The sequence below is a fragment of the Chlorocebus sabaeus genome, chromosome 2 (genome assembly GCF_047675955.1).
Source record: "Chlorocebus sabaeus isolate Y175 chromosome 2, mChlSab1.0.hap1, whole genome shotgun sequence".
In the NCBI taxonomy this organism is placed as follows: Eukaryota; Metazoa; Chordata; class Mammalia; order Primates; family Cercopithecidae; genus Chlorocebus; species Chlorocebus sabaeus.
Window position 1 is genome coordinate 25,083,760 of NC_132905.1, and position 27,643 is coordinate 25,111,402.

General features: G+C 42.4%; 1 protein-coding gene across 8 annotated transcripts in view; it reads right to left on the reverse strand.

The window, feature by feature from the left end:
- DHX35 (DEAH-box helicase 35) overlaps positions 1-27,643 on the reverse strand; it is a 102,546-nt gene that overhangs the window by 40,836 nt on the left and 34,067 nt on the right. For all 8 annotated transcript variants that reach the window (XR_012089429.1, XR_012089424.1, XR_012089423.1 and 5 more), the window contains 8 exons: positions 21,249-21,361; positions 20,220-20,316; positions 19,183-19,341; positions 16,622-16,832; positions 12,573-12,697; positions 7,670-7,724; positions 3,786-3,881; positions 792-886 (listed from right to left, as the gene is read on the reverse strand). Coding sequence is in view for 2 of the 8 variants with exons in the window: in XM_073006614.1 (XP_072862715.1) it covers positions 792-886; positions 3,786-3,881; positions 7,670-7,724; positions 12,573-12,697; positions 16,622-16,832; positions 19,183-19,341; positions 20,220-20,316; positions 21,249-21,361 (951 nt within the window). In the remaining 6 variants the exon portion in view is untranslated. The remainder of the gene's footprint in view (positions 1-791; positions 887-3,785; positions 3,882-7,669; positions 7,725-12,572; positions 12,698-16,621; positions 16,833-19,182; positions 19,342-20,219; positions 20,317-21,248; positions 21,362-27,643) is intronic.

Sequence of the window (27,643 nt, forward strand, 5' to 3'; positions counted from 1 at the left end):
GATCCACCTGCAATATCACCATGATGCCGTGTGGTGCCCAGAATTAGCCTGCTATACCCTGGCACCTGACTTCTTATGTCACTAATGTGCCCACCGAGGTTTCTAACAGAGCAGTCTGAGTGACAATTTCCCTGACAGAAACTAGAAGTTGGTATTTCCATGGTTAAGGTATGGGGCTCTGGACTGTGAATCCAGAGCCAACAATTCTGGCTGTGCAACTGTAAATGAGTTATCTAACCTCTCTGTGCCTCCATCTTTAAAACATGATAACAGGCCGGGCACAGTGGCTCACACCTGTAATACCAACAGTTTGGGAGATCAAGGCGGGCAGATCACCTGAGGTCAGGAGTTTGAGACCGGCCTGGCCAATATGGTGAAACCCCGTCTCTACTAAAAATATAAAAATTAGCCAGGCATGGTGGAGCACACCTGTAATCCCAGCTACATGGGAGGCAGGAGAATTGCTTGAACCCGGGAGGCAGAGTGCAGTTGCAGTGAGCTGAGATCATGCCACTACACTCCAGCCTGAGCGATAGAGTGAGACTCCCTCTCAATAAATAAATAAATAAAATATGATAATAATATCTACTTCCCAGGTTTACGATGAAGATAAAGTGGAATGACGCCTGCAAAACGCCTGACACAACATCAAGCACACAATAAACACTCAAAACATGAGCAGATCACATTTGTACAGCTCTGTCTTCAGCAGTTCCTGGGTACAGTTTTGACAAGGAAAGCTCAAAGCGAAAGAGACTGGTACAGACAGCCTGGGGACAGAGCTGACTTACTGCCTGAGACTTCTGGTTTGGGGGGACCACAAAGATATTCTGGATCTGCATCATGGCAGCGATGCTTAGAATTTCCTGAGAACAGCCAAAGTTTCCTGTAAAACAAAAAGCATGTTTGGTTTCAACCATATAATGTGTCAACAAGAGGTGAAAGACATTTTATGATACTTTCCTTGCACCACACTGAAAACTAAGAACATATTTTTTTCTATAGCTTAATTTTTTAAAGTTTATAGTATATAAGCCTGTGCAACATGGCAAAACCCCATCTCCACAAAAAATTAAACAATTAGCCAGGCATGGTGGTATGTGCCTGTGGCCCAGCTACTCAGGAGGATTGCTTAAAGCCGGGAGGTCAAGGCTGCAGTGAGTCAAGTTCACGCCACTGCACTCCAGCCAGGGTGACAGAGCGAGACCCTCTCTCAGAAAAATAAAAACAAAAAAATAAAGTTTACAGTATATAAATATTTCACTCAGCCAAATGTGAAGTCCCATATGTAGTCCAGATGAACAGTAGCCTTGAAGGACTCCAAAAAAGAAGGTGTTAGTGCCCTCTGCAGCTGAAATATGAGGGACTCTGACTGTAAGCCAAGGTCAAAACCGGCCCCATCACTAAGGGCAGGTCAGCTCCACACCTGCTCCCTACCCTCCTGTGGGAACATCTGGAATCCTGGCAGGAAGTCCGAGAGGGGAAGGGGACAGGGAATGAGAGGCTTGTGCCCCTTCTGCTGTTTCTCTGCTCCTGACCACTTCTATGAAGTGGCTTCCTTCTCAAAAGGGTTCATCTCAGCTGGGAAGCCCAAGGCACAACTAGACCAGCAAAGCATGCCGCGGGGCTGCTGGAGCACCTGAAAACAGAGTCGGCAGCAATCACCACTCCAGGGCACAAGGCAAAGCACACTGCACTGCCCGTGTCCCATCTCCCCACTGACTCCCACCTCATGAATGATGCACTTCCCCAGTCCACACTTAGAATCCTGTTTCTCGGTCAGGTGCGGTAGCTCACACCTGTAATCCCAGCACTTTGGGAGGCCAAGGCGGGCAGGTCACCTGAGGTCAGGAGTTTAAGACTAGCCTGGCCAACATGGTGAAACCCCATCTCTCCTAAAAATACAAAATTAGCTGGGCGTGGTGGCACACGCCTGTAATCCCAGCTACTCAGGAGGCTGAGGCACGAGAATCGCTTGAACTGAACCCGGGAGGCAGAGGTTGCAATGAGCTGAGATTGCGCCACTGCCCTCCAGCCTGGGCAACAGAGTGAGATACTATCTCAAAAAAAAAAAAAAAAAAAAATCCTGTTTCTAAACGGAAGCCTGAGGACAAGTGGTTGTTTCAAAACATAATTAGTTAGCTTTCCCCATACTGGGTCTGAATCTTCATAAATTGCCAGTTGATATAAAAGTTAGACAAAAGCAAGAAAAAATTAAACTATCTTTCCCAGGGGTAAAAAAACAAATTATACTTTCTAGATGATTTTGATTTCTAATTATGAGAAGACTTCCAGATCTTTTATCCTAGAACTCATGTCCTCACAAAAATCTGAAGAAGTCAAAGAAATTGGAACCCTCGTGTACTGCTGACAGAAATGCAAAATGGTACACCCCTTAATGGAAAATTATATGGCACTACCTCAAAAAACTAAAAATGGACTTATATGCTCTAACAATCGCACTTCTAGGTATATATCCAAAGGAACTGAAACTGATATTTCAAGGAGATAACTGCATTCCCATATTCATTTCAGCATTATTTACAAAAGCCAAAATTTGGAAGCAATCCAAGTGTCCATTCATTGGACGAATGAATAAAGAAAATGTGGTATATATAAATATGTACACACACAATGAAATAACATGCAGCCTTAAAAAAAGAAGAAAACAATGTCATTCACAACAGCATAAATGGAACTGGAGGACATTATGCCAAGTGAAATAAGGCAGGCACAGAAAGATAAACACTGTATGATCTCACTTATATATGGAATCTAAAAAAGTCAATCTCATAGAAACAGAGAGCAGAAAGGTGATCACCAGAGGCTGGGAGATCCCCTAACTGAAACTAACAAAGTTTCAGTTAGACTGGAGGAATAGGTTTTGCACTGCACGGTGACCACAGTTAATAATAATGTATTGTATATTTCAAAATTGCTAAAAGAATAGAATTTTAACATTCTTAGCACAAATTCTTAGCACAAAAAAATGATAAGTTGGTGAGTTGGTGAATATGTTAATTTGCTTGGTTGAATCTACAATGTGTACATAGATTAAAACATCACACTGTATCTCATAAATATATACAATTATTATTTGTTAATTAAAAACAAATTTTTAAAAATTAAAGAATTATCATGATTTAGTAATTCCACTTCTGGCTATATACCCAAAAAACGTAAAAACAGGGACTCAAAAAGATATTTGTGTATCCATGTTCATAGCAGCATTATTCACAACAGCCAAAAGTTAGAAGCAACCAAAGTGTCTGTCAACAGATAAACAAAACATAGTATAGATATACAAAAAAATACTATTCCGCCTTAAAAATGAAGAAAACTTTAACACATACTACAACATGGATGAACCTGGAAGACATTATGCTAACAGACACAAGAGAGTCACAAAGGACAAATACTGTGTGATTGCACTTCTGAGGGTTCTTAGAGTAGTCAAATTCACAGAGACAGAAAGTAGTGGTGGTTGCCACGGGCTGGGCAGAGGAGAGAATAGGGAATTTGTGTTTACCAAATATGGAGTTTCAACGGAGAAGATGGAAGAAGTTCTAGAAATGGATGGTGCTGATGGTTATACAACAATATGAACGTACTTTGTACCACAGAACTACACATTTAAAATGGTTAAAACAATAAATGTTACGTTACAGATACATATATACTTTTTTACCATATTGTACCCTCTTCCACAGGGTGCTCAGAATTCCGGCAAACAACACCTCTGACAGTCCAAATAAAATCAATTCAAGCTATCAGGCTCTACCCACCTGATTCAAGCAGCATTTTGGCAAACATGGGATTCAAAGGGAACTCTGCAATTCTCATGCCGAGCGGTTCAGTCAGGCGACAGTCTTTGTCCAGACCTGCCATAAGAACAACAAAAGAAATCAGAAGGCAGATACCATTGTGTTGGAAGGCACATAGTTGTTGAGAGAATAAAAGAAAATATATGCTAAAAAGAAGAAAGTATCCAAAAGGTGATTCATGCACTACCAAACTCCATGACACTAAAGTGCTATTACATTAAAAGAAGAAAAGATCTCCACTGAACTCTTGAATACCCAGTTTTTAAACACTGATACTTTTAAAGACTTCTATTCAAGGACTTAATTATAAGGAAATGTCCTGCAGCCTTCTGCTTGTACCCTCTCCCCAAGCCACAACAGCCTCGCCTGTTCCCACTACTCCAAAGAGACCACTCTTTCCAACAACCTAACAACCGGGTAGTGCCAAACGCAAGGCATCTTCCTAACAGCCTCGGCAGCACTCAGCTCTGCTGGCCGCTGCTTCTTGGAACTACCCTTCGCCAGCTTCTGGCCCCCCACTCTCCTGGTTCTCTGCCATCTCCCTTGTCCCCTCACTGTCTGGACTTTCTTCCACCTCCAGGACAGGACAGGCCACAGATGTGCCAGGATGGCATTGATGGCATCCCATGTCCTGTGCTCTTCTCAAACTACATGAGTGATATGGTTTGGCTGTGTCCCCACCCAAATCTCACCTTGAATTGTAAACACGTCAAGGGCGGGGCCAGGTGGAGATAACTGAAACACAGGGGCAGTCTCCCCGTACTGTTCTCATAATAATGAATAAGTCTTGCAAGATCTGATGGTTTTATAAATGGGAGTTCCCCTGCATAAGTTCTCTTGCCTGTTGCCATGTAAGACATGCCTTTGCTCTTCCATGATTATGAGGCCTCCCCAGTCATGTGGAACTGAGTTCATTAAACCTCTTTCCTTTATAAATTACCCAGTCTTGGGTGTCTCTTTATTAGCAGCATGAGAACAACAATGAGCAACTACGAGGCCAGCAACCTGGAATCTAAACACTAACCCAGATCCCTCTGGTGCCAACACCAGCCCTGTTCATGTGACTGCCTCCTGAGCATTTTGCTGAACTGGGCTGACTCCTTCAACTCCCCAACTGCCCTCCTTGCGCTCTAACACTCGCCAACATCCAGGTATTGGATTCCCAAGACCCCCAAGATACAGACTACTGTTTTACTACTTAAATGCTGCAAGACCTCAGAGTAAGGCAGAGTTCAATAAGACATCTCTTTAAAGGTGATAATTCAGCTTGAAATTAAATGAAGCTGGGGGGCTCCCTCTACCTTTTCCAGCTTATTTAGGCTATTGAAGAAATAGGAAATATTTTAAATTTCATTGTTTGACCGGAGAAAAACCATCCCAAATAAAAATTCCTATGCTGTCAATATTCTCTCATCCTCACTACAGATCAGCCCAGGAAACATGCTTTTGGTTCCTATTACATGCTGGAGAAGAGGGGGTGGAAACCTCCAACACACATTCACTCCAGGTTGATCTTATGTAAATCCAGCTGAAGGTCTTTTAAATCACCGGAGCTCTTTTAAATCAGTAACTGGCTATTCACAGAGAAGTAAAATCAACATAATGAATGAAGATGGACCCCTACCTCACTCCACACCGAAAAAGTAACTCAAAATGGATCAGAACTAATGTAAGCGCCAAAACTATAAAACCCAGGAGAAGATCTTAATGACTACAGGTTAGGCAAGTTTCTTAGACATGACACCAAGGGCACACGTAACAAAAGAAAAATATAGATAAACTGAACCACACAAAAACTTAAAATTTTTGTACTGCAAACAATACTAATAAGTAAAAAGTAAGTACATGTAAGTAAAAAGCCAAACCACAGAAATGGGAGAAATATTTACAAACCACATATCTGATAAGAATACGTGCCCAGAATATATAAAGAACTTCAACTCAATTTAAAAACACAATAGCACAAATAAAAATGGGCAAAGGATTTGAACAGACTTTTCTCCAAAGAAGATTTACAAATGGGCAGCAAGCACATGAAACGGTGCTCAACATCATGACTCATCAGGGAAACGCAAATCAAAACCAAGATACCACTTCATACCCACTAGGATGGCTACAACACAAAAGACAATTACAAGCATTGGCAACAATGTGGAAAAACTGGAACTGTCATACATTGCTGGTGGGAATGTTCACCAAAACCATATTTACATGCTAATATTCATAGCAGCATTATTTATATTAGTCAAAAAATGGAAACAACCCAAATATCCATCAATCAATGAATGGATAAAAAATATGTGGTATATCCATACAACAGAATATTATTCTGCGAGAAAAAGGGATAAAGTACGAATATATGCTACAACATGAAGGAACCTGGGAAACATCTTACTAAATGAAAGAAGCTGCTATGGTTTGGATGTAGTCTGTCCCCACCAAAGCTCATGTTGCAATTTGATGCCCAACATGACAGTGTTGGGAGATGGGGCCTAGTGGGAGGTGTATGGGTCATGAGGGTGATCCCTCATGAACAGGTTAATGCCCTTACCCAGGGTGAGTAATGGATTAGTTCCCACGACAGCAGGTTCTTAAAAGAGCCTGGCTTCCTCTGTTTCTCTTTCTGGCTTCCTCTCTTGCCATGTGATCTCTGCACCTGCCCACTCTCCTTTTGCTTTCCACTTTGAGTGGAAGCAGGCTGAGGCCCTCCTCAAATACAGCTGCCTAATCTTGGAGCTTTCAGCCACCTGAATCGTGAGCCAAATAAACCTCTTTAGAAATTACCCAGCCTCCGGCATTCTGTTATAGCAACAGAAGACAGACTGAGACAGAAGCCAATCACAAAAGTCCACATATTATACAAATCCATTTATATGAAATGTCCAGAAAAGGCACACCTGTAGAGATAAAAAGTCTCTCTAGAGATGGAACCAGATAGTGGTTGCCCTGGGCTAGGGGACTAGGGGAAAGAGAATGAGAAGTTCGGCGCTAATGGGTAAAGATTTCTTTTTTGGGTGATGAATATGTTCTACAACTAGACTGTGGTGATGGTTGCACAACCATGAAAATATGCTAAAAGCCTCTGAATTTGTACACTGTAAACGAGTGAACATACATAAACTATACTTCAATACAGCTATTTAAAAAAAAGTAACACTCAAAATAAATCTCAAAAAGCAAAATCTCCACTAAAACTTAATTCCAAATTGGAAATTATATTCATTTGTGGTACCAGTCACAGAAGAGACAGTACTCCCCGAAGAGGTGAATTCAGACTATGATTTTCTCTATGTCAAGATAAATGCTATTAAGGTTGGTACAAAAGCAATTGTAATAACATCTTTAATCAACAAGTGAATAGAAGTTCCCCCATAACATCGTGTTTCCTTGCCCAAACAATACTAGAAGCTGATAATGTCCCCAATTCTCCACAAGTAACTCCAGGAATGAAATGAAGAGGATTTAGGGAGAGAATACTGAGCCATGATTAAGGATGTGGTTGTTAGGTGGAGAAAAAAGGTCTGGGGAGGTAAGATCTGACATCCTGGTTGGGAACTGCCGATCTCTAGACGTCTCTTAGGAGTGTGGCCCTGGTGATTCTTATTAATAGCTTCTGACGAACTGGCATGTTTTATATACTGGCTGTCATAATCAGCTTTCATCTGTCTAATTATGGTCCCAACTTTCTATTTCAATAAAGTATCATTAAGGGGATTATATATAAGGGGAGAACCAACCCCATTCCTGAAGATACTAAGAGCCCTAAAGTGAATATGACCTCACTTTTAATATCGCAAAAGAGAACACATAATAACAAGAGAGAACGATGAGAAAAACTGGCATACCTCCCAGAGCATACAGTAACTCCAAGGCTTGAACCATCGACTGTGCTGGAGGGGGCTGGAAAAAACATTTAAAAATCTTTCTAAATCAATTTATTTGAGCAACAAACATTAAAATGTGACTGTTTCCTTTTCAAATCCACTCACCCCTCTACCATACCCCATTCTTCCCAGCCTCCATGTTTCTGTTCATGCTGTTGGCACTTCTCAAAATGTCCTTCCTGTTGTTCCAGGCACCCTTGTACCGCTTGGCCTTTACGGCTCAGCTTGATGAAACACTTCCCTTCAAAGCGCTCCCTCATCCTCCCCTCCATCAGATGTGACAGGTCCCTATCTTAAACTACCTCTTCATTTTCCTTAAACCCTCCTGAGACACTTCTAATTTTTACTTCGCAGACTCAACCTTCTACCACACTGGGGCCCCAGGACACTGCAGCACTCGGGGATGATCTATCTTTGCATCCCCCAGAGACCCACTTCAGCCCCCATGGTGGGTAAATAACATACGCTAAATTTGTTTTTTCTTAATCCCTGTCTGGAAACTGCAACATATGTTGAATTTGAATTTCAAAAAATAATAGTTCTAGAGAACCTAAAGTTCATAAGCAAAGTTGATGTAGTCAGCCTCAGTCTGATTTTCCAGATCTTTACCTCCTTTTCTTCTACAAATCTTGACTGAGCACCTAAGTGCCAGGCATCATATTTTTTTCTCTCTAAATTATGTGGTTTCTAATAACCCAGGTAATAAAATTATAGTACGTTTTTAAACTGCATAGCATGTTGTCTAAATGCATTTTTTTCTAATTGCATTTTTCATAATTGCAAATTCATAATTGCATTTTTCTAATCACATAGCATTTTTTTATAATTGCATTCACATAGCAAATGTATTTTAATCATCACGTTGTTTTAGCTCAGTTTTACAGATGAGTAAAGTGAACTGTAATAAGGAAAAGATATCTGAACAAGGTCATATAGGCAGTTGGTGGCAAAGCTGAACTCAGGCCTCATTTTTCCCAGTCTACCTCCCCTACTTTGTTTGCCAAAGACCAAAATTAAACTATTTTAAACGTTGTAGTGACTGAACACACAGGTGAACACACTTACAAGGGCAGGAACTAAACCTACTGGATTCACTACACAGAGAGGATTCAACAAATCAACATTGAGCAAATCATGTAAATGATCCACTAGCCCTTCCTTGGTGCCTACAACATCTTTCTCTACAAAGAGGCAAAACGGACAACACCTAAATGAAGGAGCTTAAACCCTCTGGGATCTTTTATACTGAGAGTGGATGAGATAACAGGAATAGCAATCTCTGAACTAGGCTTTTAACAATTACAGAAAAAACTAACAAGGTCATCTCTGACTCAATTCCTGGCCTGATTTCCAGTCAATTAACAAAAAAAACTTATCCCCCTCCCCACAAAAATCTTATCCATAGTATTTTCATCTAATCACATTCACTGGTATTTCTCTATGACCTCAACTGATTTGGGATAATACAGAAACACTGTTTTAATATATCTGGAATTACTGTGTATGTATAGTTTTAGTGTGGTCTTCTCACTACATGTTTTCCTGTTTTCATTGTTTCTTGCACCCATACAAACTTCACAGTAACTACTTGGGATGGCTGCATAATACTCGATGACGATCATACTCCATAAAGAAGTCAATTTTCTTATTGCTGGGCAATTAAGTTGTTTCCAGTTTTTCACCATTGTAAATAACATTGCTAAATATACAAAACTATATGTAGTCTGTAATTTCAACCATAAAAACCACAATTTCAGGGGATAATAACCACAAGGAAATATGTGAAGATAAACTTGTATGTATTTTTTTTCATTTTTCAACTGTTCTAAAGTTTTGCGATAATTTTCATTATTTATATTTTTAAATTTAATATAAATGCTATAAGCATTATCATATATGTAAGCTTTTTTTCTTCTTCTGAATTATTTTTTCAGCAGAAATTTTTATGAGAAGAAATAGCAGGCATTTCTACAGCTCATTAAATGTCATCAGAAAGTCCTCCATGGGGACAGAAACAGCGTTAACATGGGAGGAATTTACTTTCCCAAATTGTGGCAGTTTTGGATTTCACCATTTTTCTTTATACTTAATCATTTAATTAGTGTAAAGTCAACTGCCCATGGTGGCTCACACCTGTAATACCAGCACTTTGGAAGGCCAAGATGGGCAGATCACCTGAGGTCAGGCATTCAAGCCCATCCTGGCCAACGTGGCAAAACCCCATCTCTACCAAAAATACAAAAAATTAGCCGAGCCTCGTCTACTTGGGAGGCCGAGACACGAGAATCGCTTGAACCCATGAGGCGGAGGTTGCAGTGAGCTGAGATCACACAACTGCACTCCAGCCTGGGTGACACAGTGAGACTCTGTTTCCAAAAAAAAAAAAAGAAAAAAATAGTGTAAAGTCATCCTTTATAGCTATATCAACGTGCAGTCACCTCTCTCCTAGAGAAGCTCAACATGTCCTAATGATAGTTACAATTTGAATTTGTGCTGTTTTTTTCCTTTAGCTTTATTTATTGAATATTTACTGTGAATGATGTACGTATAAAAACTCTTCGTATTTTTTGAGATACTGATCTGTCATTTCTGTCACTGCATGTTTTTCTTTAATTTTACATGTGGGGCTTTTCATAAGCGTTTAAATTGGCACATACTGTTCATCTTTTCCTTTTTTTTTTTTTTTTAAGAAGGAGTCTTGCCCTATTGCCCAGGCTGGAGCGCAGTGGCACAATCTAGGCTCACTGCAACCTCCGCCTCCCAGGTTCAAGCGTTTCTCCTGCCTCAAGCCTCCCAAGTACCTGGGACTACTGGCGCATGCCACCATGCCTGGCTAATTTTTGTATTTTTAGTAAAGACAGGGTATCACCACATTGGCCAGGCTGGTCTTGAACTCCGGACCTCAAGTGATCCACCTGCCTCGGCCTCCCAAAGTGCTGGGATTACAGGCATAAGCCATCACGCTCAGCCTGCTTATGTTTCTTTATAATATCTTCTACTCTACACCAATAAACAAAGGGTCCATTTTCCCTATACTTATGGTAAGGTAAGTACACAATTTTCTTTGGGAGAGTTGATATTTGTATGTTCTAGTCTTTCATTCACCTATTTTACCATCACATATGACATTAGGGACTTTCCGATCCAAGAATCCAGACTTGTCATACCATATACAGTTGGGAAAAAACAAAGTTCCCAAATCATAAAAATTCTAGAGGAAAATATGAGTGAATATGTATTAACTGACCCAAATATAAGAAGTATTTCATAAGCACAAGAATAACCAAAGAGGCCGGGGGTGGTGGCTCACGCCTGTAATCCCAATACTTTGGGAGGCCCAGATCTGTGGATCACCTGACCTCAGGAGTTCAAGACCAGACGGGGCAACAAGGCAAAACCCTGTCTCTACTAAAAATACAAAAAATTAGCCGGGCGTGGTGGCACACACCTGTAATCCCAGCTACTCACGAGGCTGAAGCACAAGAATCACTTGAGCATGGGAGGCAGAGGTTGCAGTGAGCCAAGATGGCACCATTGCACTCCAGCCTGGGCTACAGAGGGAGACTGTCTCAGAAAAAAAAAAGAGAAAAAAGAATAGCCAAAGAAATCATAAAGGCAAAAATAGATTACTGTGAATATGTTTAGAATGTCTACACATTAAAAAAATAAAATAAATGCCGGGCACGGTGGCTCAAGCCTGTAATCCCAGCACTTTGGGAGGCCGAGATGGGCGGATCACGAGGTCAGGAGATCGAGACCATCCTGGCTAACACGGTGAAACCCCGTCTCTACTAAAAAGTACAAAAAACTAGCCGGGCGAGGTGGTGGGTGCCTGTAGTCCCAGCTACTCCAGAGGCTGAGGCAGGAGAATGGCTTAAACCCGGGAGGCGGAGCTTGCAGTGAGCTGAGATCCGGCCACTGCACTCCAGCCTGGGCGACAGAGCCAGACTCCGTCTCAAAAAAAATAAATAAAATAAAATAAAATAAAATACAAATAGAAAATATTTGTAAGAAATATTATAGACAAGGATTAATGTCTTTAATATTCAAAGGACTCTTGAAAATCACTAATAGACACAAATTCTAACAGATAAATAGCTTAACAATTCAGAAAAAATACAAACTGACTAATAAATGTTTTTATAAAAAGCTACCTTATGAGAAATTTAAAAATAATTATAATAAAGGTAATTTCCCCCCTCTCTCTCTCTGGCCAATCAAGTCAGCGAAACTAAAAGAAGATAACATGGCACAATGGAAGTACCACAAGGTGGGCATTCATGCACTGCTAGAGTTGACATTGGTAAAGCAATCTGGCCACGTAACAGGACCCTCAACAGGACTATGGCTCTTTGACCTAGTCATTCCACTCCTAGAAATCATCTCAAGAAGCAATCAGATACAAGGGTCTTCCTGCAGCTCTATCTAAACCCTCCAGGATCCCCTAGTCATGGTACTCCTGCATCTAGGCCTGTACAAAGACTAGCTGTCCTGAACTCTCCACTTCTCCCAATCTGGTGAGATCCTCTTTGGGTTTCAGGTTTCACCTGGGACACAATTGACTAAGGTGGGGGCACTTCCTCTGTCTCTCAGAGCCCTGGGCACACTGCTCTGTAATTACCCACTTACTTGTCTCTACTCCCCAGCAGACAAGAACAGGAACTATATAAGAACAGGAATTGAGGCTACCTTGTCTGGCTGTTTTCCCCTACGTCCTGCACAGGGCCTGGTTGCAAAGCAGACACACAACACATGACCTGAGTAGGGAAAAAAAAGAAAGACAGCATGCCCTACGACAGTGTCCTGACATCCCCCTGTGAGCTCCCTAGCCTCCCTATGGCCCCAGACAGCAGGCAGGACTTACCGACATGAAGTGGAACCTGAGGACATTGTCAATTCCTAGCGCTTTCAGCTGCAGGATGACAGGTGCCAAATTACTACGCTGCATCTCAGGAACCGTAGACTGAGGCAACTTGTCAAAGGCTTCCTCTGAGGATAGGAAATCAGAACTGTGTGGGACCAAATGTCACAATCAAATGCAATCACTATACCAAGGGACAAATTTTCTTCTCTATCTTGAACAAGAAGCTCTAGGATTCTAGGAGCAGATGCACATGATAACATGATATAAAATTATTTTTATACTTAGGAAAGACCATTCTATTTTAAAATGCCTTAGATAAATATATTTGAATACACCTTTATAAAACTTTTTCTTTTTGCTTTAAAATGCTGTTTTTTTAATGTTTTTTGTCAGCAAAACATTAAATCAAACCAGTAAGTATTTGCTGAACCACTCTATCAGTTCCTAGTTGCCACCATCTCTGTATGGAATAAGTCAAGGAAGCAAGAGCTTCACATACAAGCAAAGAACAACCTCAAGATAAATCACCAAAATATAACGAATGACCAAATCTTATAAAGAGCAAAAATTGTCCAAATCAAAGTTTTTAAATCAACGAAGCAGGTACACAATATCGTTCCCAGAATCCAATGCTGCCCCAAACCAAGAAATGAATGTTTGCATGCCCTGCCAGGAAAAAAAAGGTGACCTTACACAGGAAAAATCATCCTCAGACACAGAGATCCCAAGACAGGAAGGACAGAAAAGGAGGGGGAAGGAGAATAGACTTTGGAAGAAGGCCTTTTTATAAAAGCTAGGCAGGAAGGGTGGGGAAAAAAGAGGAAGAGCTTAAATCATTTTCATGTATATTCAGAAAGCTTAACGATTATGTAGAGAATGCTCCACCCACCAAAATCTCCCACATCAGTCAACATTTTAACTGATGCACACCCTTCGTAAACAATACAAGGGTGACCCAACTTCCATTTAGATCTTAAAGCCTTAGTTAACTAGAAAAAAAAAAAAGTACCTTGAAGAAATACCACTGTCCCTGAAGAACTTCAAAAAGGTTTTCTTTGAGAAAATAGACAACCAATATTCTGTGGACTAACTGATACAAATTGGGTCTAACTGGAAGGTTCTGGATGACAGCCAACAGCCAGAAGTTCCAAACGAGATACTTCAACAGCATTTGGAGTACAGCTTCTTGATAATATAACCCCATTTTCCAAGCACTCTACTGACCAAAGGAGAAACAAAGTTACCACATAAGAGGACCACTCTGCCAAAAAGCTCACAGGAAGTGGGTGTTTCCTGAAAGTTCAATGACATGCAAGTTCTCCTGAGGACTCAAGTGTGTGAGGCATAGGGCCAAAAGCTGTAGGAGTCACAGGTAATCCCCTTGAAAAGCTTCAGTGATAGGCAGGGGTCTGGGAACTGGACCAGAAACAGTTGACCCTCAAGGAGAAATAGGAAAAGTCCCAAGGAGTGGTCTTCCCAAACAGAAATGGAGGCTCAGGGAAGGAGGAAGCAGGGTGGCTGGAAGAAGGCCTCCAGGGAAGCTGCATGTTGCCATTTGAGGGAGGATTTGAAGGACAAAGAGGATCTGTTGGGCAAAGAGGAAACAGCCCAAGGAAAAGGTATCAAAGTGTTTCTCATGCAGAGGGCATGTCATGTAGTTCAGCTGGGAAGCAATGCGTAGTGGTTAGTAGGAGAAGTAAGCTGAGGAAAATTCCTGCATGGTTTGAGAAACTGTGGAGGGTCTGAGCAGGTGGCACCCTGTTCAAAGCAACACTTTCTGGAGGCTCCTGTGGAAGCCTCGAGGCTGGATACCAATGCATTCACTACAGTCAGGGGCCCTCCCTAACCCAACTTCCACTAAAACTGCTCATGCAAAGAGATTCAGTGACTTTTCACCCAAACCCACCTGCCTATCTTTAGTCTGTGATTTTTTGGTGCATGAGATAATGCTGGGCTCTATAAAAGTAACTTGAGCTCCTTAAAAGTTAAACAAAATTACATATAACCTTGTAATAGCCAAACAAATTAAAAACACCTACTCAGTACATGTACATACAGGTTCATACCAGCACTGTTCACAATAGCCAAAAGGCAAAAACAGCCCAAATATCCACAACTAATAAATAAATAAACAAAGTGTGGTTTATCTGTACAACAGAATATTAGTCAGTAATAAAAAGGAATTAAGTACATGCTACAATGTAGATAAACCTCAAAAACATTATGCTAAAAGAAGCCAGACACAAAAGGTCACATATTGTATGACTCTTCACATGAAATATTCAAAAGAGAGAAATCCATTGAGAAAAACACAGGTTGGTGATTTCCAGGCACTCGCAGCCAGAAAGAATGGGAAGAAACTGCTTAATGCATAAGGGATTTTACTCTGGAGTGGCTGAAATGTTCTGAAACTAGATGGAGGTGGTGGTCACACAACATTGTGAATATAATAAATTGTTCACTTTAATTTGGTTAATGTTGTGTTATGTAAATTTCACCTCAATAAATAATTTTTGAAGAGAAAAATGTCTTGAAATCTTCTCTGCATGTCAGAATCCCTTTCAGTCCTGGCTCTCCCTTTTCTACTCTAGTCATTTCTTCTTAGCATCTTCAGTGGTTGCCCTTGGTCCTCTGGTCCTGGGTTCTGCCTATTCTCTCCCTTCCATGAATGTTCCAAACCCACTTCCTTCCCTGCAAGTACTTGTACATTCCATTCCCTCTGCCTGGTGTGCTGAAACTGAATCTCCCCAATCACCTCTTCACCTAGATAAGGACTGTATTGCCAATAAGATCAGGCTCAAGCACCACCCTGGTTGTGAAGCGCTCCCCAAATCTCCAGAAGGATAACACCAGCTTCTAGGAGAAGGCATCTAAGGTAGCTTCATGAGGGAATTGCCATCTGAGAGAGGATTTGAAAGATAAAGAGGATCTGCTGGGCAGAGAAAACAGCCCAAGGAAAAGCCTCTGCTCTCTGCTTCCAAGGCTCCCGATTCTTTATTGCTCCCTATCATACCATAGTATGCTGATCTGTTTTGAGGTCTACCTCCACCACCAGACTGTCAGCCACTGTGGCCACAGACCGTGGTTACTAGCCCCAGATCTCCAAGCTCTAGCATCATGGCCAGCATACAGCAGGTGCTCTACCAACACTGCTAAAAGAAAGATCAACATCAAAGACTGAACAAGGACAATGATAACCAGAAAGGAAAAGAAGAGACAAATGGCAGAGCTAAAACCCCTGGACCTTCTTCAAGGGTAGCAACGCCAGAAGAAACAAAACAAAATAAAACAGAAAACCCTGGGCCTGGTTAAGTGAATGCAGATGGATACTGGATAGAGAAGGGAATTAACAATGACTTGGAAATTGAGTTTGGACAACTGGGGAAAATCTCAGCAGCATTCCCCACAAAAGAGAAGTGCAGAGAGAGAAAGAGCAGCTCTGGATCCATCACTGTCTGTAGGTAAGGCTCTCTTCAAGCTGGATAAAAAGCTCCAGAAGGGCTGAGACAGTATTAAAATTGCCTTCTGTTCCCTCAGAGCCTATCTAGCATAATGCACAGCACAGAGCAGGAGTTCATCAACTTTGTTTTCTATGAATGAGTCTCGGGACAGACCTTCCATTTTCACTTGGCAAAGATGCTCTGAACCAGAAGTAAAAGTGGAACCCAATGTGAGGCTCCACAAGACTCAGGGATCTCGGAATACGAAAACAGCACATTAAGTCAAGAAAGAAAGGCAAGAAAGGATCCAGGACACACAGCCCATGCCCTAGGGGCGCATGGCTACACAGGCCTGTGCCCAGATGTCAGATTAGAACAGGATAGCAAACAGGCGGTCACTCACAGGCCAGCTGTGGCCAATGGGGACTAGTAACAAAGAAACACCATATTTAAAGTGAGGAAGGCGGTGGGGGGCAGATTACACAGGGCCTTGTGAGGAAGGCCTGTATTTTATATTAAGTTCTACCATTAGGAGTAAACATTTGCTATACTCTGAAGCCCAGGTTGACTATGAGGGAGACAAAAACCCTTAGGGAAAGCCACACTAACCTGTATAAAGGCGATAACATTTTCCCGAGCGACTACGACCACCACGTCCTGCTCGCTGGTTAGCTGATGCCTGGGAGACTGGCACCACCACCAAGCATTCAATAGCTGTCCTGGGATTGTAGGCTCGGAGTTTGACAAAGCCACAGTCGATCACGTACACAATGCCACTGATTGTGATAGAGGTTTCTGCCACATTGGTGGCCACTATCACCTAAGTTCCGCACAGAAAGAAGAACAAAAGTCATTTTACTCTTTTTGCTTTTAATAAACTCCTAAAAATCCTAAAAGATTTAACATTGCAGAATCTGTGAGAGGCAGTTTAATATACTAGAAAGAGTGAGTGTTTCTATGTCAGGGGGTGCCCTGAATTTGAATTCTCCCTAATCATGTGACCCTGGATAAGTTACTCAATCTCCTGAACCTGTTTCCTCATCTACATCATAAGATTTACCACCTCCCTTAGGGCTACTGAAGGGACTATATACAATTAATATATAAAGTGATCAGAGCCTAGTATTTGTTAGTTTTCCCCTTTGGCATAACCAAATTAAATCACCACCACCTTGCGCAGGTATAGTCATTTATTCATTCATATTGTGATTACTTCCTGAGGGTATGCACTTTGTCAAACACTGTTCAAGGTGATGGGATGTAGGATAAACAAGACAGACAAGGCCCCTGCTCTGCCAGAGTTTACATTCTAGTGTGAGTGGGCTGAAGACATGCTGAACATAAACCAGAAGATAATTTCAGAGTACAACAAATACTATAAAGAAAATATTAATACAATGAGGCAATATGATATGATATAGTATATAACATGTATATTATATATTATTATAATAATAGGGCATGCTACTTTACATTTGTTGGCCAGGGAGAGCCTCTGTGAAAGATTTTGAGCAGAGACCTGAGTAATAAGAAGCAGCCAATCCTACAGAGATTCAAGAAGAAGAAACAGTTCAAAGGAAGGAGAAACAGCCAGTGCAGCCAAAATACACAGTAAGTACAAGATGAGGTTGCAGAGAGAGGCAGAGATGCGATTGTATGTGGTCTCTGGGTCACCATGAGGTATTTGCATTTTAATCCCAGTACATCGGGAGCTGCCCCTGGAGGGTTTAAGTAGCAGGGGACACATACATATAGCAGTTACAACTTTTTTCAGGCACTTTACATTTTATAAATCATTTTATAAAAATTATTTTATAAATGATCATTTTATAAAATAATCTTCCTAATATTTTTATGTAGTTGGGATTAAGATATTATGCTATTAAACTACCTATCTGAAAGTTATTATTATTTATGTTTTACAGCTGCAAAAACTCAGATTCAAGGTTAAGTCAGTCGTCCCAAGGCACACAGTAGCTCAGGGGCAGAATCCAGGTCTCCTGATTGACTGGCTGCAATTAATGTTTGACGCAGCAGACTCAAGTTGCTCCATCCCAATGGTCAAGAGGCTGAGCACCCTCTTCCAGGTGATCTGAAATTGGGAGTGGATCCTCAGACCATCCCTCACCTGCTCTATTCTCTGCCACCTGTTCATAAATAGCTACTACAGTAAAAGCTGTCCTCGGGCTGGTTCTGCACGGTCCTCATCTAATGAAAGGAAAAGGCAGAGTCAGGCCCAGGGGGACCATGAACAGTGGGCGGACTGGCTGCCTGCCGGCTCCTTCAAACCAGTGCTTTCCACCACACCCTTCCCCACTCTCACTTCAAGGCCAAACATTTTTAAGCCACACCTTGAATTAACTGATTTAAATTTGGCCTTTTAAAATAGGCAAGCTGATACTTAAATTATTTAGAAACCATGTGTACCAACCTTTCTATTGCTCCTGACAGATGACCTAAATCCCCACAAACAATCCCTTCAGCCAAAGTAAGCATGAGTTGTGGGAAATATTAGGAAGGCAGAAGAGAAGAAAAGGGAAGTCACCTGATCTGACAACTACTGTCAGAGTGACCCTTCAGTGGGACGGGTTTAGAATCTTCACAACGGGCCAGGCGCAGTGGCTCACGCCTGTAATCCTGGCACTTTGGGAGGCCAAGGCAGGCGGATCACAAGGTCAGGAGATTGAGACCATCCTGGCTAACACAGTGAAATCCAGTCTCTACTAAAAATACAGAAAAAATTAGCCGGGCGCGGTGGCGGGCGCCTGTAGTCCCAGCTACTCAGGAGGCTGAGGCAGGAAAATGGCGTGAACCCGGGAGGCGGAGCTTGCAGTGAGCTGAGATTGCGCCACTACACTCCAGCCTGGGGCGACAGAGAGAGACTGAAAATGGCGTGAACCCGGGAGGCGGAGCTTGCAGTGAGCTGAGATTGCGCCACTACACTCCAGCCTGGGGCGACAGAGAGAGACTCCGTCTCAAAAAAAAAAAAAAAAAAAGAAAAAAGAAAGAAATCTTCACAATGTATTATTTATTGTGTGCTTTTAGATCTACTACACAGAAATACAGACCTAGAAGTCTGCCTTGTATTTAGCAAGTTTCAAAACAAGTAAATGAGCATCATTATGATTATAGACGGCTGCCAACACCCTTGGTCATCAGGATAGTCTCACCTTTCTGACACTGCGTGACACCCTTTCAAACACTTTCATTTGCTCAAAGGAAGGCAGTCCTGCATACATGGGGAGAACTCGGAGGTGTCTCTTCATCCCAGTGCGAGCTAACGCCCGAGCCTGCTCGATGAGCATCGACACAACAGTTTCTACCTCTTCCTAAAGACATTGAACCAGGAACCAAAGAAACTGAGATCACTTTAAAGCATGCTATTTTATCATACTGAAAGAAAATCAAAGTCAGAATCTGGATTTTAATTTTGGTCAGATGCAATAATTTCAGTGCCATCATGTTCCATTCTGGGATGATATTTAATTAAATGCTAATAAACAATGATGACAATGGGTGAAATTTTGCGACTACACTATTAGTTACTAAAAAATCAATGTGATCTGCAATGAATGGACGAGTTCCCAATAAATAAAAACAATGACTATTTTACTCAGCATACATATACAGGGTCAAACAAGCATCGCATGCATATGGACAAGTTGTAGCATATAAAATCACTAGAAGCTTTCTCCAAAAAAGATTACTGAACCATGGAAAGTGTTTGGCAGTGGAAAAGATTACAGTTGGAGGGCAGGTCTGAATAGTGCTGCCACTTTCAGTGAGCACTTGGGTCTGTTCAGTTGTTTTACCAGTAATATGGCCACTTATCACCTTTAGGATGAGCTGTAAAGGTGTCACTGGAAAAAGAGGTACACAGCAGCAACATGTGTGCAGGACCATGGACCTAATGTAGTATCCAATTCTGGCAAACAAAACAGCCCTCACTCAACTACTTAGTTTATTTGGAATCAGTTAATACATTTAAAAAACATTTAACCCGCTGCAGACAGAACAGGCGGGGGCTAACGACTCCCTGACAATCTAGATGGTAGATGAATGACATCAAATCAATTTTTTACATAATTATGGAACCACAAAATATAACAAAACATGAAATAAATGGCTGAGTAAAGTAACAAGGCTCTGTATTAATTTTGGTGCTGTCTTAACATGTCTGTTCATCAGAGAAGTACAATGGCATTACCTGGCCAGTAAGAAATGCTAAAATGTCTCCGTCTCCCTCTGTCTGGTGAATTTTCACCACAGTTTCCACAGTTGATTTGATATAATCTGGAACAGGACTGAAAAGACAAATGGGATGAATTCATCACTAGAATATGCCGTTAATTACAGATCAATTACCCTAATAATCTGGCAGCAAAGCTCATAAAAGTGAGTTTGGGCCTGCCCAGTAGGTAATTAGTACATTGATAAATAAAATATTCATTTTTTTTCAAATCTAATATTCAAGAATAATCCATAATTATATGTCAACTATGATTTTTAGCTTTATTTGCAAAGAAATAAAATGATATACCCATACAAACAGATGTGCTATCTTTAGTATGCAAAGACATCGGACCAATGAAAATCGGGAGCTGTGGTCCCAGTGCTAAAGCCCATGCTCTTCCCAGCCCGTTTTCCCTCCTTATCAATAGCAGCATTTATAGGTCAGCTGGATGGCCCTGATGGATGTGCTTGCTCTCCAACAAAACGATTCAGAAATCAAGTCCACAACTCTGGATTTATCAGCCACTGGAACAGGCTCCTGGTCTTTGTTTGTGCAGGGACTAGTACAGGAATTAGGATGGCCCCTTGCTTGTCCAAGTAGGCTACTCCCAAAAGTACCAACTGGGCCTTCTAGCTAGGGATGTAGAGAACTGAGAGCCAAATGATTCAAATCAATACTGCCCCTGCTGACATGCAGCCTTGTAAACCCCAGTTCTGAAAACTATCAAGCTTCCCTCTCCAAAACCTTTCACCACTTTTGCTCTCTCTGGCTGAGCTACTAGCCACAGACTCACGGAAACTTGCGTGTCAGTGTGAAGAGTTTAAAGTAAATTCAGCAGTGATGCAGAGCAGGGTAAAAACATTCTAGACCAATGACAAGGGACACAAAACATGCTCCTCCCCATCCTTTAGAGTTGTGAGCAAATGCAGTTCTGACATTCTACATCAGAGGCCGATGGTGATTTTCTAGTCACCATCATCAAGAATTCAAGCATCATCAAACCTTTGTAGATAAAAGATATCCACCGGAAATGTTCGCCCTTCCACTGTAAGGATCACACTTGTATCCCTTGCTGGATCACTGGTTTCATTTTGATTAAAGAAATCCCGGAATTTCTAAAAAGAAAAAAATTAATTCTTCATTTCTCTTAGAGAAAAAGGTTCATAGCGATTCATGGAGGGAAAAAAATAACATAAAACTGGCCAAACACAGGTGAGTAGCAAGGATTACATATACGCAATACAGATTACGGGTTGTAACACACATTTTTTAAATTCACATTTTTCTTTTTTTTTTTTTTTTTTTTTTGAGACGGAGTCTCGCTCTGTCGCCCAGGCTGGAGTGCAGTGGCCGGATCTCAGCTCACTGCAAGCTCCGCCTCCTGGGTTTACGCCATTCTCCCGCCTCAGCCTCCCAGGTAGCTGGGACTACAAGCGCCCGCCACCTCGCCCGGCTAGTTTTTTTTTTGTATTTTTAGTTGAGACGGGGTTTCACCGTGTTAGCCAGGATGGTCTCGATCTCCTGACCTCGTGATCCGCCCATCTCGGCCTCCCAAAGTGAAATTCACATTTTTCTAACTGCAATTGTGGGGAATCACATTTCAATGACAGTCTTTACTAAAGTTTTCATAAAAATAATAAAGGTTAGATTTCAAAAGTGCATTCAGTATAGCATCTGAGTTAACATGTAGCTGTAGTATTATTTATTTTATTCCTATCCTCTGTATTTCATTTAAGCAAAAATTAGGTCAAAGATGTGATTCAAGTTCAGTACAGGTTAGATTAGGTTGGTGCGTAACTCTATCTGGAAAACATAGATATGATCATTTGAGTTATCAATTTATAAGGAAACTTTTCCTTCTGTGAACAGTAGGTGTGTTTCTGGCCCCATTGTTAATGGTTTTAGGTCACTTGATGGCAGGGATAGTGTCTTCTCCATCTTTACACGCCCTACAGTAGTGAGTGCGAGGCTTTGCATGGGGTAGGCCATCAATCATGTACTTTTCCGACACTCGTGCAGTACCGCTGGGAGAAGTGTCTCTTGGCAGTTTCTCCCAAACAGGTGGCCACATCCTATTTAATGGTACTTGACTACCACTTGCAGCCCACAAGGAGACCTGTCTTAAGGGCTCTGGCCAATGATGGAGGAAGGAAACACCACCAAAGATCCTCTCTTGGGGAATGTGACACTAAGGTACAAAGAGAAGCTGCGACTGAGAAGAGTTAAGTGACTATGCAGGCAGGCAAGTGAGCACCAGATGGGAAGCAGCTAGTATCCACTGCAGAGGGGGCATGGATGTCCCGTCGGGTGGAGTGCTCCACGATTTGAATCTAGGTCCCCTTTCCATTCCCCACCTCTACTCATTTCCCCAAAGCCTGGCTACGTAACTGCAAAGCTTGTCTTTATTTCCCTATGTACCTTTATAAATCATGTCCATCCTGCTCCAGGAAACCCAAAAGCCCAGGAGCTGTGCTAATGAATGGCATCAAACACTAAGTGAAGGGGCTCCGAGGGGTATTTTTAAAAGAGTAAACTGGATTTAACTACAAAGTACAGGGATGTTATACATTAACCTCAAAATTGAGAAGAATAAGCACAGACATAAAAGTGCCTCAGGCCAACAAAACTATGTTTTGCTATGCAGAATTCCACACAGTACCCCTGTTCACTTTCTTTTGGGTAAATTCCCTTCAAGTTGTTTCAGCCTTCCTGCATCCCTATGACATGCACAGCACAGGTACACTAGAAGTAACACACAAACAAGTGGGAACAGAGACCCCATGCCCCAAAAGAGTAAACAGTTCACAGAAGGCAGATGTGCAAAGAGCTGATAAAATAAATCCTAAGGCAGACTGACCCTGTGACCAGGAAAGAGCTGCAGACTACAATCTGACAGAATGAAAAGTTAAGAACTACTGGCTTTCAGGGAGAGCTTCATGGAAGCGGCAATATCCCTCGCCTGCACCGTAAAGGCTAAGGAGGATTATTACTGGCTGGGAAGGGGGAGACATCCCTTACCAGGACAACAGCACAGTGTGGACTAAAATGTAAAGGGGTCCCTAAGGGAGGACAGAGGCAAGGTCTAGGGCAGGCCTCCCTCGTCTCTGGTCAGCCGTCTCATCTGCAAAATGGACAAACTGCTATCCACCCTGCAAGGTTGCTGTGAGGTTCAAATAAAGTGTGTGGGACAGCTGTGGCACACATCTAGCCTAGAATGGCACTCAATAAGTGATATTAGCCATAACTCTGAAGGGACCCAAGTGCTGAGCTGCACTGACACTTTATCCAACCGGCAAGACAAGGGCAGTGAGGATGGGCATAATATTATCAGACCTGCGAGCTGGATCCCGGACTCCAGTGGCCATTTTGGAGAAGGGCAGAGGAACTAAAAGATTCAAGGCAAACAAACTAATTAATGAAGCTATCATAATAGTGCAGGGGAGACAAAGTGTGAACCTGGGCAAATCATTTCAGAAATACAACTGGTAGGAACTAGCAATCAGTGAGTGAGTGTGCACACACGTGCACATTGGAAAGAAGGCTGGAGTGACTTCTTACTCAACCGGGGATAAAAACTTCTTAAAGAAATGGAGGTCTTGGTCTGAATGATCACGAGAAAGAGACTGAGATGGAGAATCCGAGAGTCACAAGTTTATGAGTTTAGGATGTCCACAGCTAGCCAGCTGCCAGACAGCTAAGGCTAGTGTGCAGGCACACAGTCAAGACTGCCACAAGCATGAAGGCTCAGCTGAACTAGGGGTCACAGGGGTGTGCAGCCTTGAGGGGGAAGAGCAGACAGAGAAGGAGCCCAAGAGGAAGCCAACAAGGAGGTGGGAGAGGGGAGTTGGCAGGGCTCCAGGAGCTCTGGAAGGAGGAGGAGGAGGAAGATTTTACCAAAGGGCTTGGACAGGGGTGAATGTTACCAAAAAGGCAAGCAGAACAAGGAAGAAGATGATGCCTTGACAATTTTATTAGAGTGGATGCCTAAACCTTACCATTAAGGAATACATGGTACTGAAAAGTAAAGATAGGGAGTTACTCTTTCAAGAATTAAGTCTCGGCCAGATGCGGTGGCTCATGCCTGTAATCCCAGCACTTTGGGAGGCCAAGGCGGGTGGATCGCCTGAGGTCAGGAGTTCAAAACCAGCCTGGCCAACATAGTGAAATCCCATCTCTACTAAAAATGCCAAAAAAAAATGGCTGGGCATGGTGGCGGGCGCCTGTAATCCTAGCTACTAGGAAGGCTGAGACGGAGAATCGTTTGAACCTGGGAGGCAGAGGTTGCAGTGAGCCAAGATCGCGACATTGCACACCAGCCTAGACAACAAAAGCGAAACTCCGTCTCAAAAAAAAAAAAGAATTAAGATTCAGCATTTACTGAGAAGGCACAAGACCTTTAAGATCTTTATCTTGTATCTTTATTTGGAAATACAAAATACATTAAAAAAATAAATAAATATAGTACCAACAATGCAAGAATCTTGAGGCAGGATCAAGGAACAAGAAGAGCAAAATGAGTTCAACACACCCAGAAAAGAGGAGTTTGAGTCAGGTTTGAAAGAGGTGGGGTCACATTGACATATAGACACGGTAAGAAGCGTACATCATATAAAGGCAGGGGACAGTCTATGAAATGGAATGTAAATGATGTGGCCATCTGCAGGGTTGTCTTCTAGCTCACCATAGGCTCCTTCCCTGGTAGCTGCTCCTTCCTGATCCACCGGAGTGGCCGCCAAGCAGCCATGTCTACCCAAGACACCCATCCCTTGGCCAACAGCCCTTGGCCCATGTAGACAGGTCCAGGGTGGGGACCTGACCCCAGCTGATCCTAAGTTCCTTCTCTAAGAACCTGAAAAGAGAAATTTAGTCTCTCTTCAAGTAGCTGGACTTACGACAAAAAAACTATGGGAACAGTAACCACATATTCTGCCATGTAGTTGGATGCAAATAAAAGAAAAGCAATATCATAATATCATGTGATACAGGATCAATAAATACTTCATAATTATATCCAGTCATGTTACATAATTGTTCGTTTAAATGGGCTTACATTAAGAAAGCAGCTAAAGCAACCAAAGCAGCTATTTGATCCGCCCCATCATGCTCTGCTGGTCTCTGCCTCCCGGCTGCAGCCGCTGCTGTCTTCATCTGCAGGCTGGGCCACCCCAGTCGCTGAGAGAAACCACAGCAGGTGGCCTATCAGCAGCCCTAGCTCTAGGAAGTTTGAAATTAGTCTATCACCCACAGACCGAGCCACTGGGGGCCAGGGGATGAGTTCTGGACTTCCCTGGGTCTCCAGATCAAAATGTTTCCTAAGCCACACCCAACCCCACTGCCACTCCCACATGGTCCTCCTCGTTCTTGCCCTCTTTCGCCCACTCATATCCTCTTTCTTTCTTTCACTCACATACAAATTCACATCCCATACCTCACATAGGCCGCTCACACACGGACCCACAACCCACACAGAGATGACTCACACACAGATCCCCCATTCAGAGACACACAGAAACCACTGTCCACTTCACACAGGAGGTACCGGCTGAGCAGTGAGGATGGGATAAGAAGGAATGGCCCAGCTCACCAGGGTCCAGCATGTCCTGTACCACAGCAGAGCAAGGCAGGACAAAGTTCCTACATGCTGCCTTCTTGCTTACAAAACTGCTTCCAGAAAGTCATCTATATCAACTACCATAGACAGAACTGAAAGAAGCTATTTTTTTCATCTCTGTGTCACACCAAGACAATAAAAGGCAATTGTGAACAATTAGTATTAATTAACAATGAATCTGGCCGGGCGCGGTGGTTCACGCCTATAAATCCAGCACTTTGGTAGCCCAAGGCAGGAGGATCACCTGAGGTCCGGAATTCGAGACCAGCCTGGCCAACATGATGAAACCCCATCTCTACTAAAAATACAAAAATTAGCCAGGCATAGTGGCTCACGCCTGTAGTCCCAGCTACTCGGGACACGGAAGCACGAGAATCACTTGAACCTGGGAGGCAGAGTTTGCAGTAAGCTGAGATCACACCACTGCACTCCAGCCTAGGCAAGAGAGACTCGGTCTCAATAAATAAATAAATAAATAAATAAATAAATAAATAAATAAAATGCATCTAAGAAAAGACTTGGACATTACAGTTTTGAACATAATAAAAACTGGAATAATTTTTAACTTAATTTAGTAATTTTTAAGGAGGGAGTGAAAAAGAGATAGAGATGTTCCGTGTAATGTGGCCACAGAGGAGCTAACTAGAGGTGAAGTCAGCCATAGTCCACAAAATAGCATGCCAGCAGATACCATGGGTGAGGGAGATGACAATTAAACAGGGCAAGAGAGGAGCTTTAACCCAAAAGTTGCCATGGGCAGACCTAAGACAACAGACTCCTACAGCCTGTGGAAAGGTCTGAGAAACCAGTCTCTGGACACATTGGACACTCACCTTCGCCATGCTGCGCTTTCTCTCTCTCCAAGTTGTTCTGTTTCCCAGGAGCCAGGAGCCAGGGACCACATCTCACTTGGATTTCAGAACTGGCCTCCATATCTACTGGAGACTCCGTATCTACTCTTGTCTCTCATACACAGCACTCAGAATGATCTTTCTAGAGCTCAAACATGATGAAGTCACTGCCCTCTCTCACATGTTCCCATGACTCCCAACCAGACATAGGATGGAGTTCATCCTCTCTGGCTGAGCATGTAAGGCCTTCCGTCATCTGACCCTAACCTCCCCATTTTAATCTTCCATTGCTTTCCATTCAATCAAAATTCATTCAACCCAAGTGCCTATTCTGTGCCAACCATTGTTTTAGGTAGAAGGGACAAAATGAGACAAAGTCCTGATCTTAATGGAGCTCATGTTTTAGTGACAGGAGGCACACAATAAACAATGCATATAATGTTAAGTAGTGATAGACAAGTGATAAACATAAAAAAAAAATCAGAATAAGGGAATAAAGAGCATTTGGGGTGCTGTTTTAGATAGCGCCTCTCTGAGGAAGTAACAAATACTCAAAACTGGAATGAAATTAGGAGAGAACCTTAGACTGTCTGGGGAAGAATGATCTAAAAAGAGGGTTCCTCCAGAGCATAAGCATGCCCGGGTTGTTTTGAGGAACAGCAAAGGGACTAGCGAGGCTGGAATGGAGGGAGCACTGGAGAAAGTGGAAGAAAATAAGGTCAGAGAGGAAGTTCGGGGGTAATTCACCCATAAAGGTCTGGCAGGTAAGATAAGACTCGAAGCTCCGTGAACTCATGGTCATGTCCCTGTGATTTCATTTATGCTTAGGGTGCCCTTCCCCACCTTCATCCATCTGGAAGACAGCTGTCCATCTTTCAAGCACAGCTGGTACGTCACCACCTTTATGAAAGTTTCTGGGCACCCCCCGGCTGGCT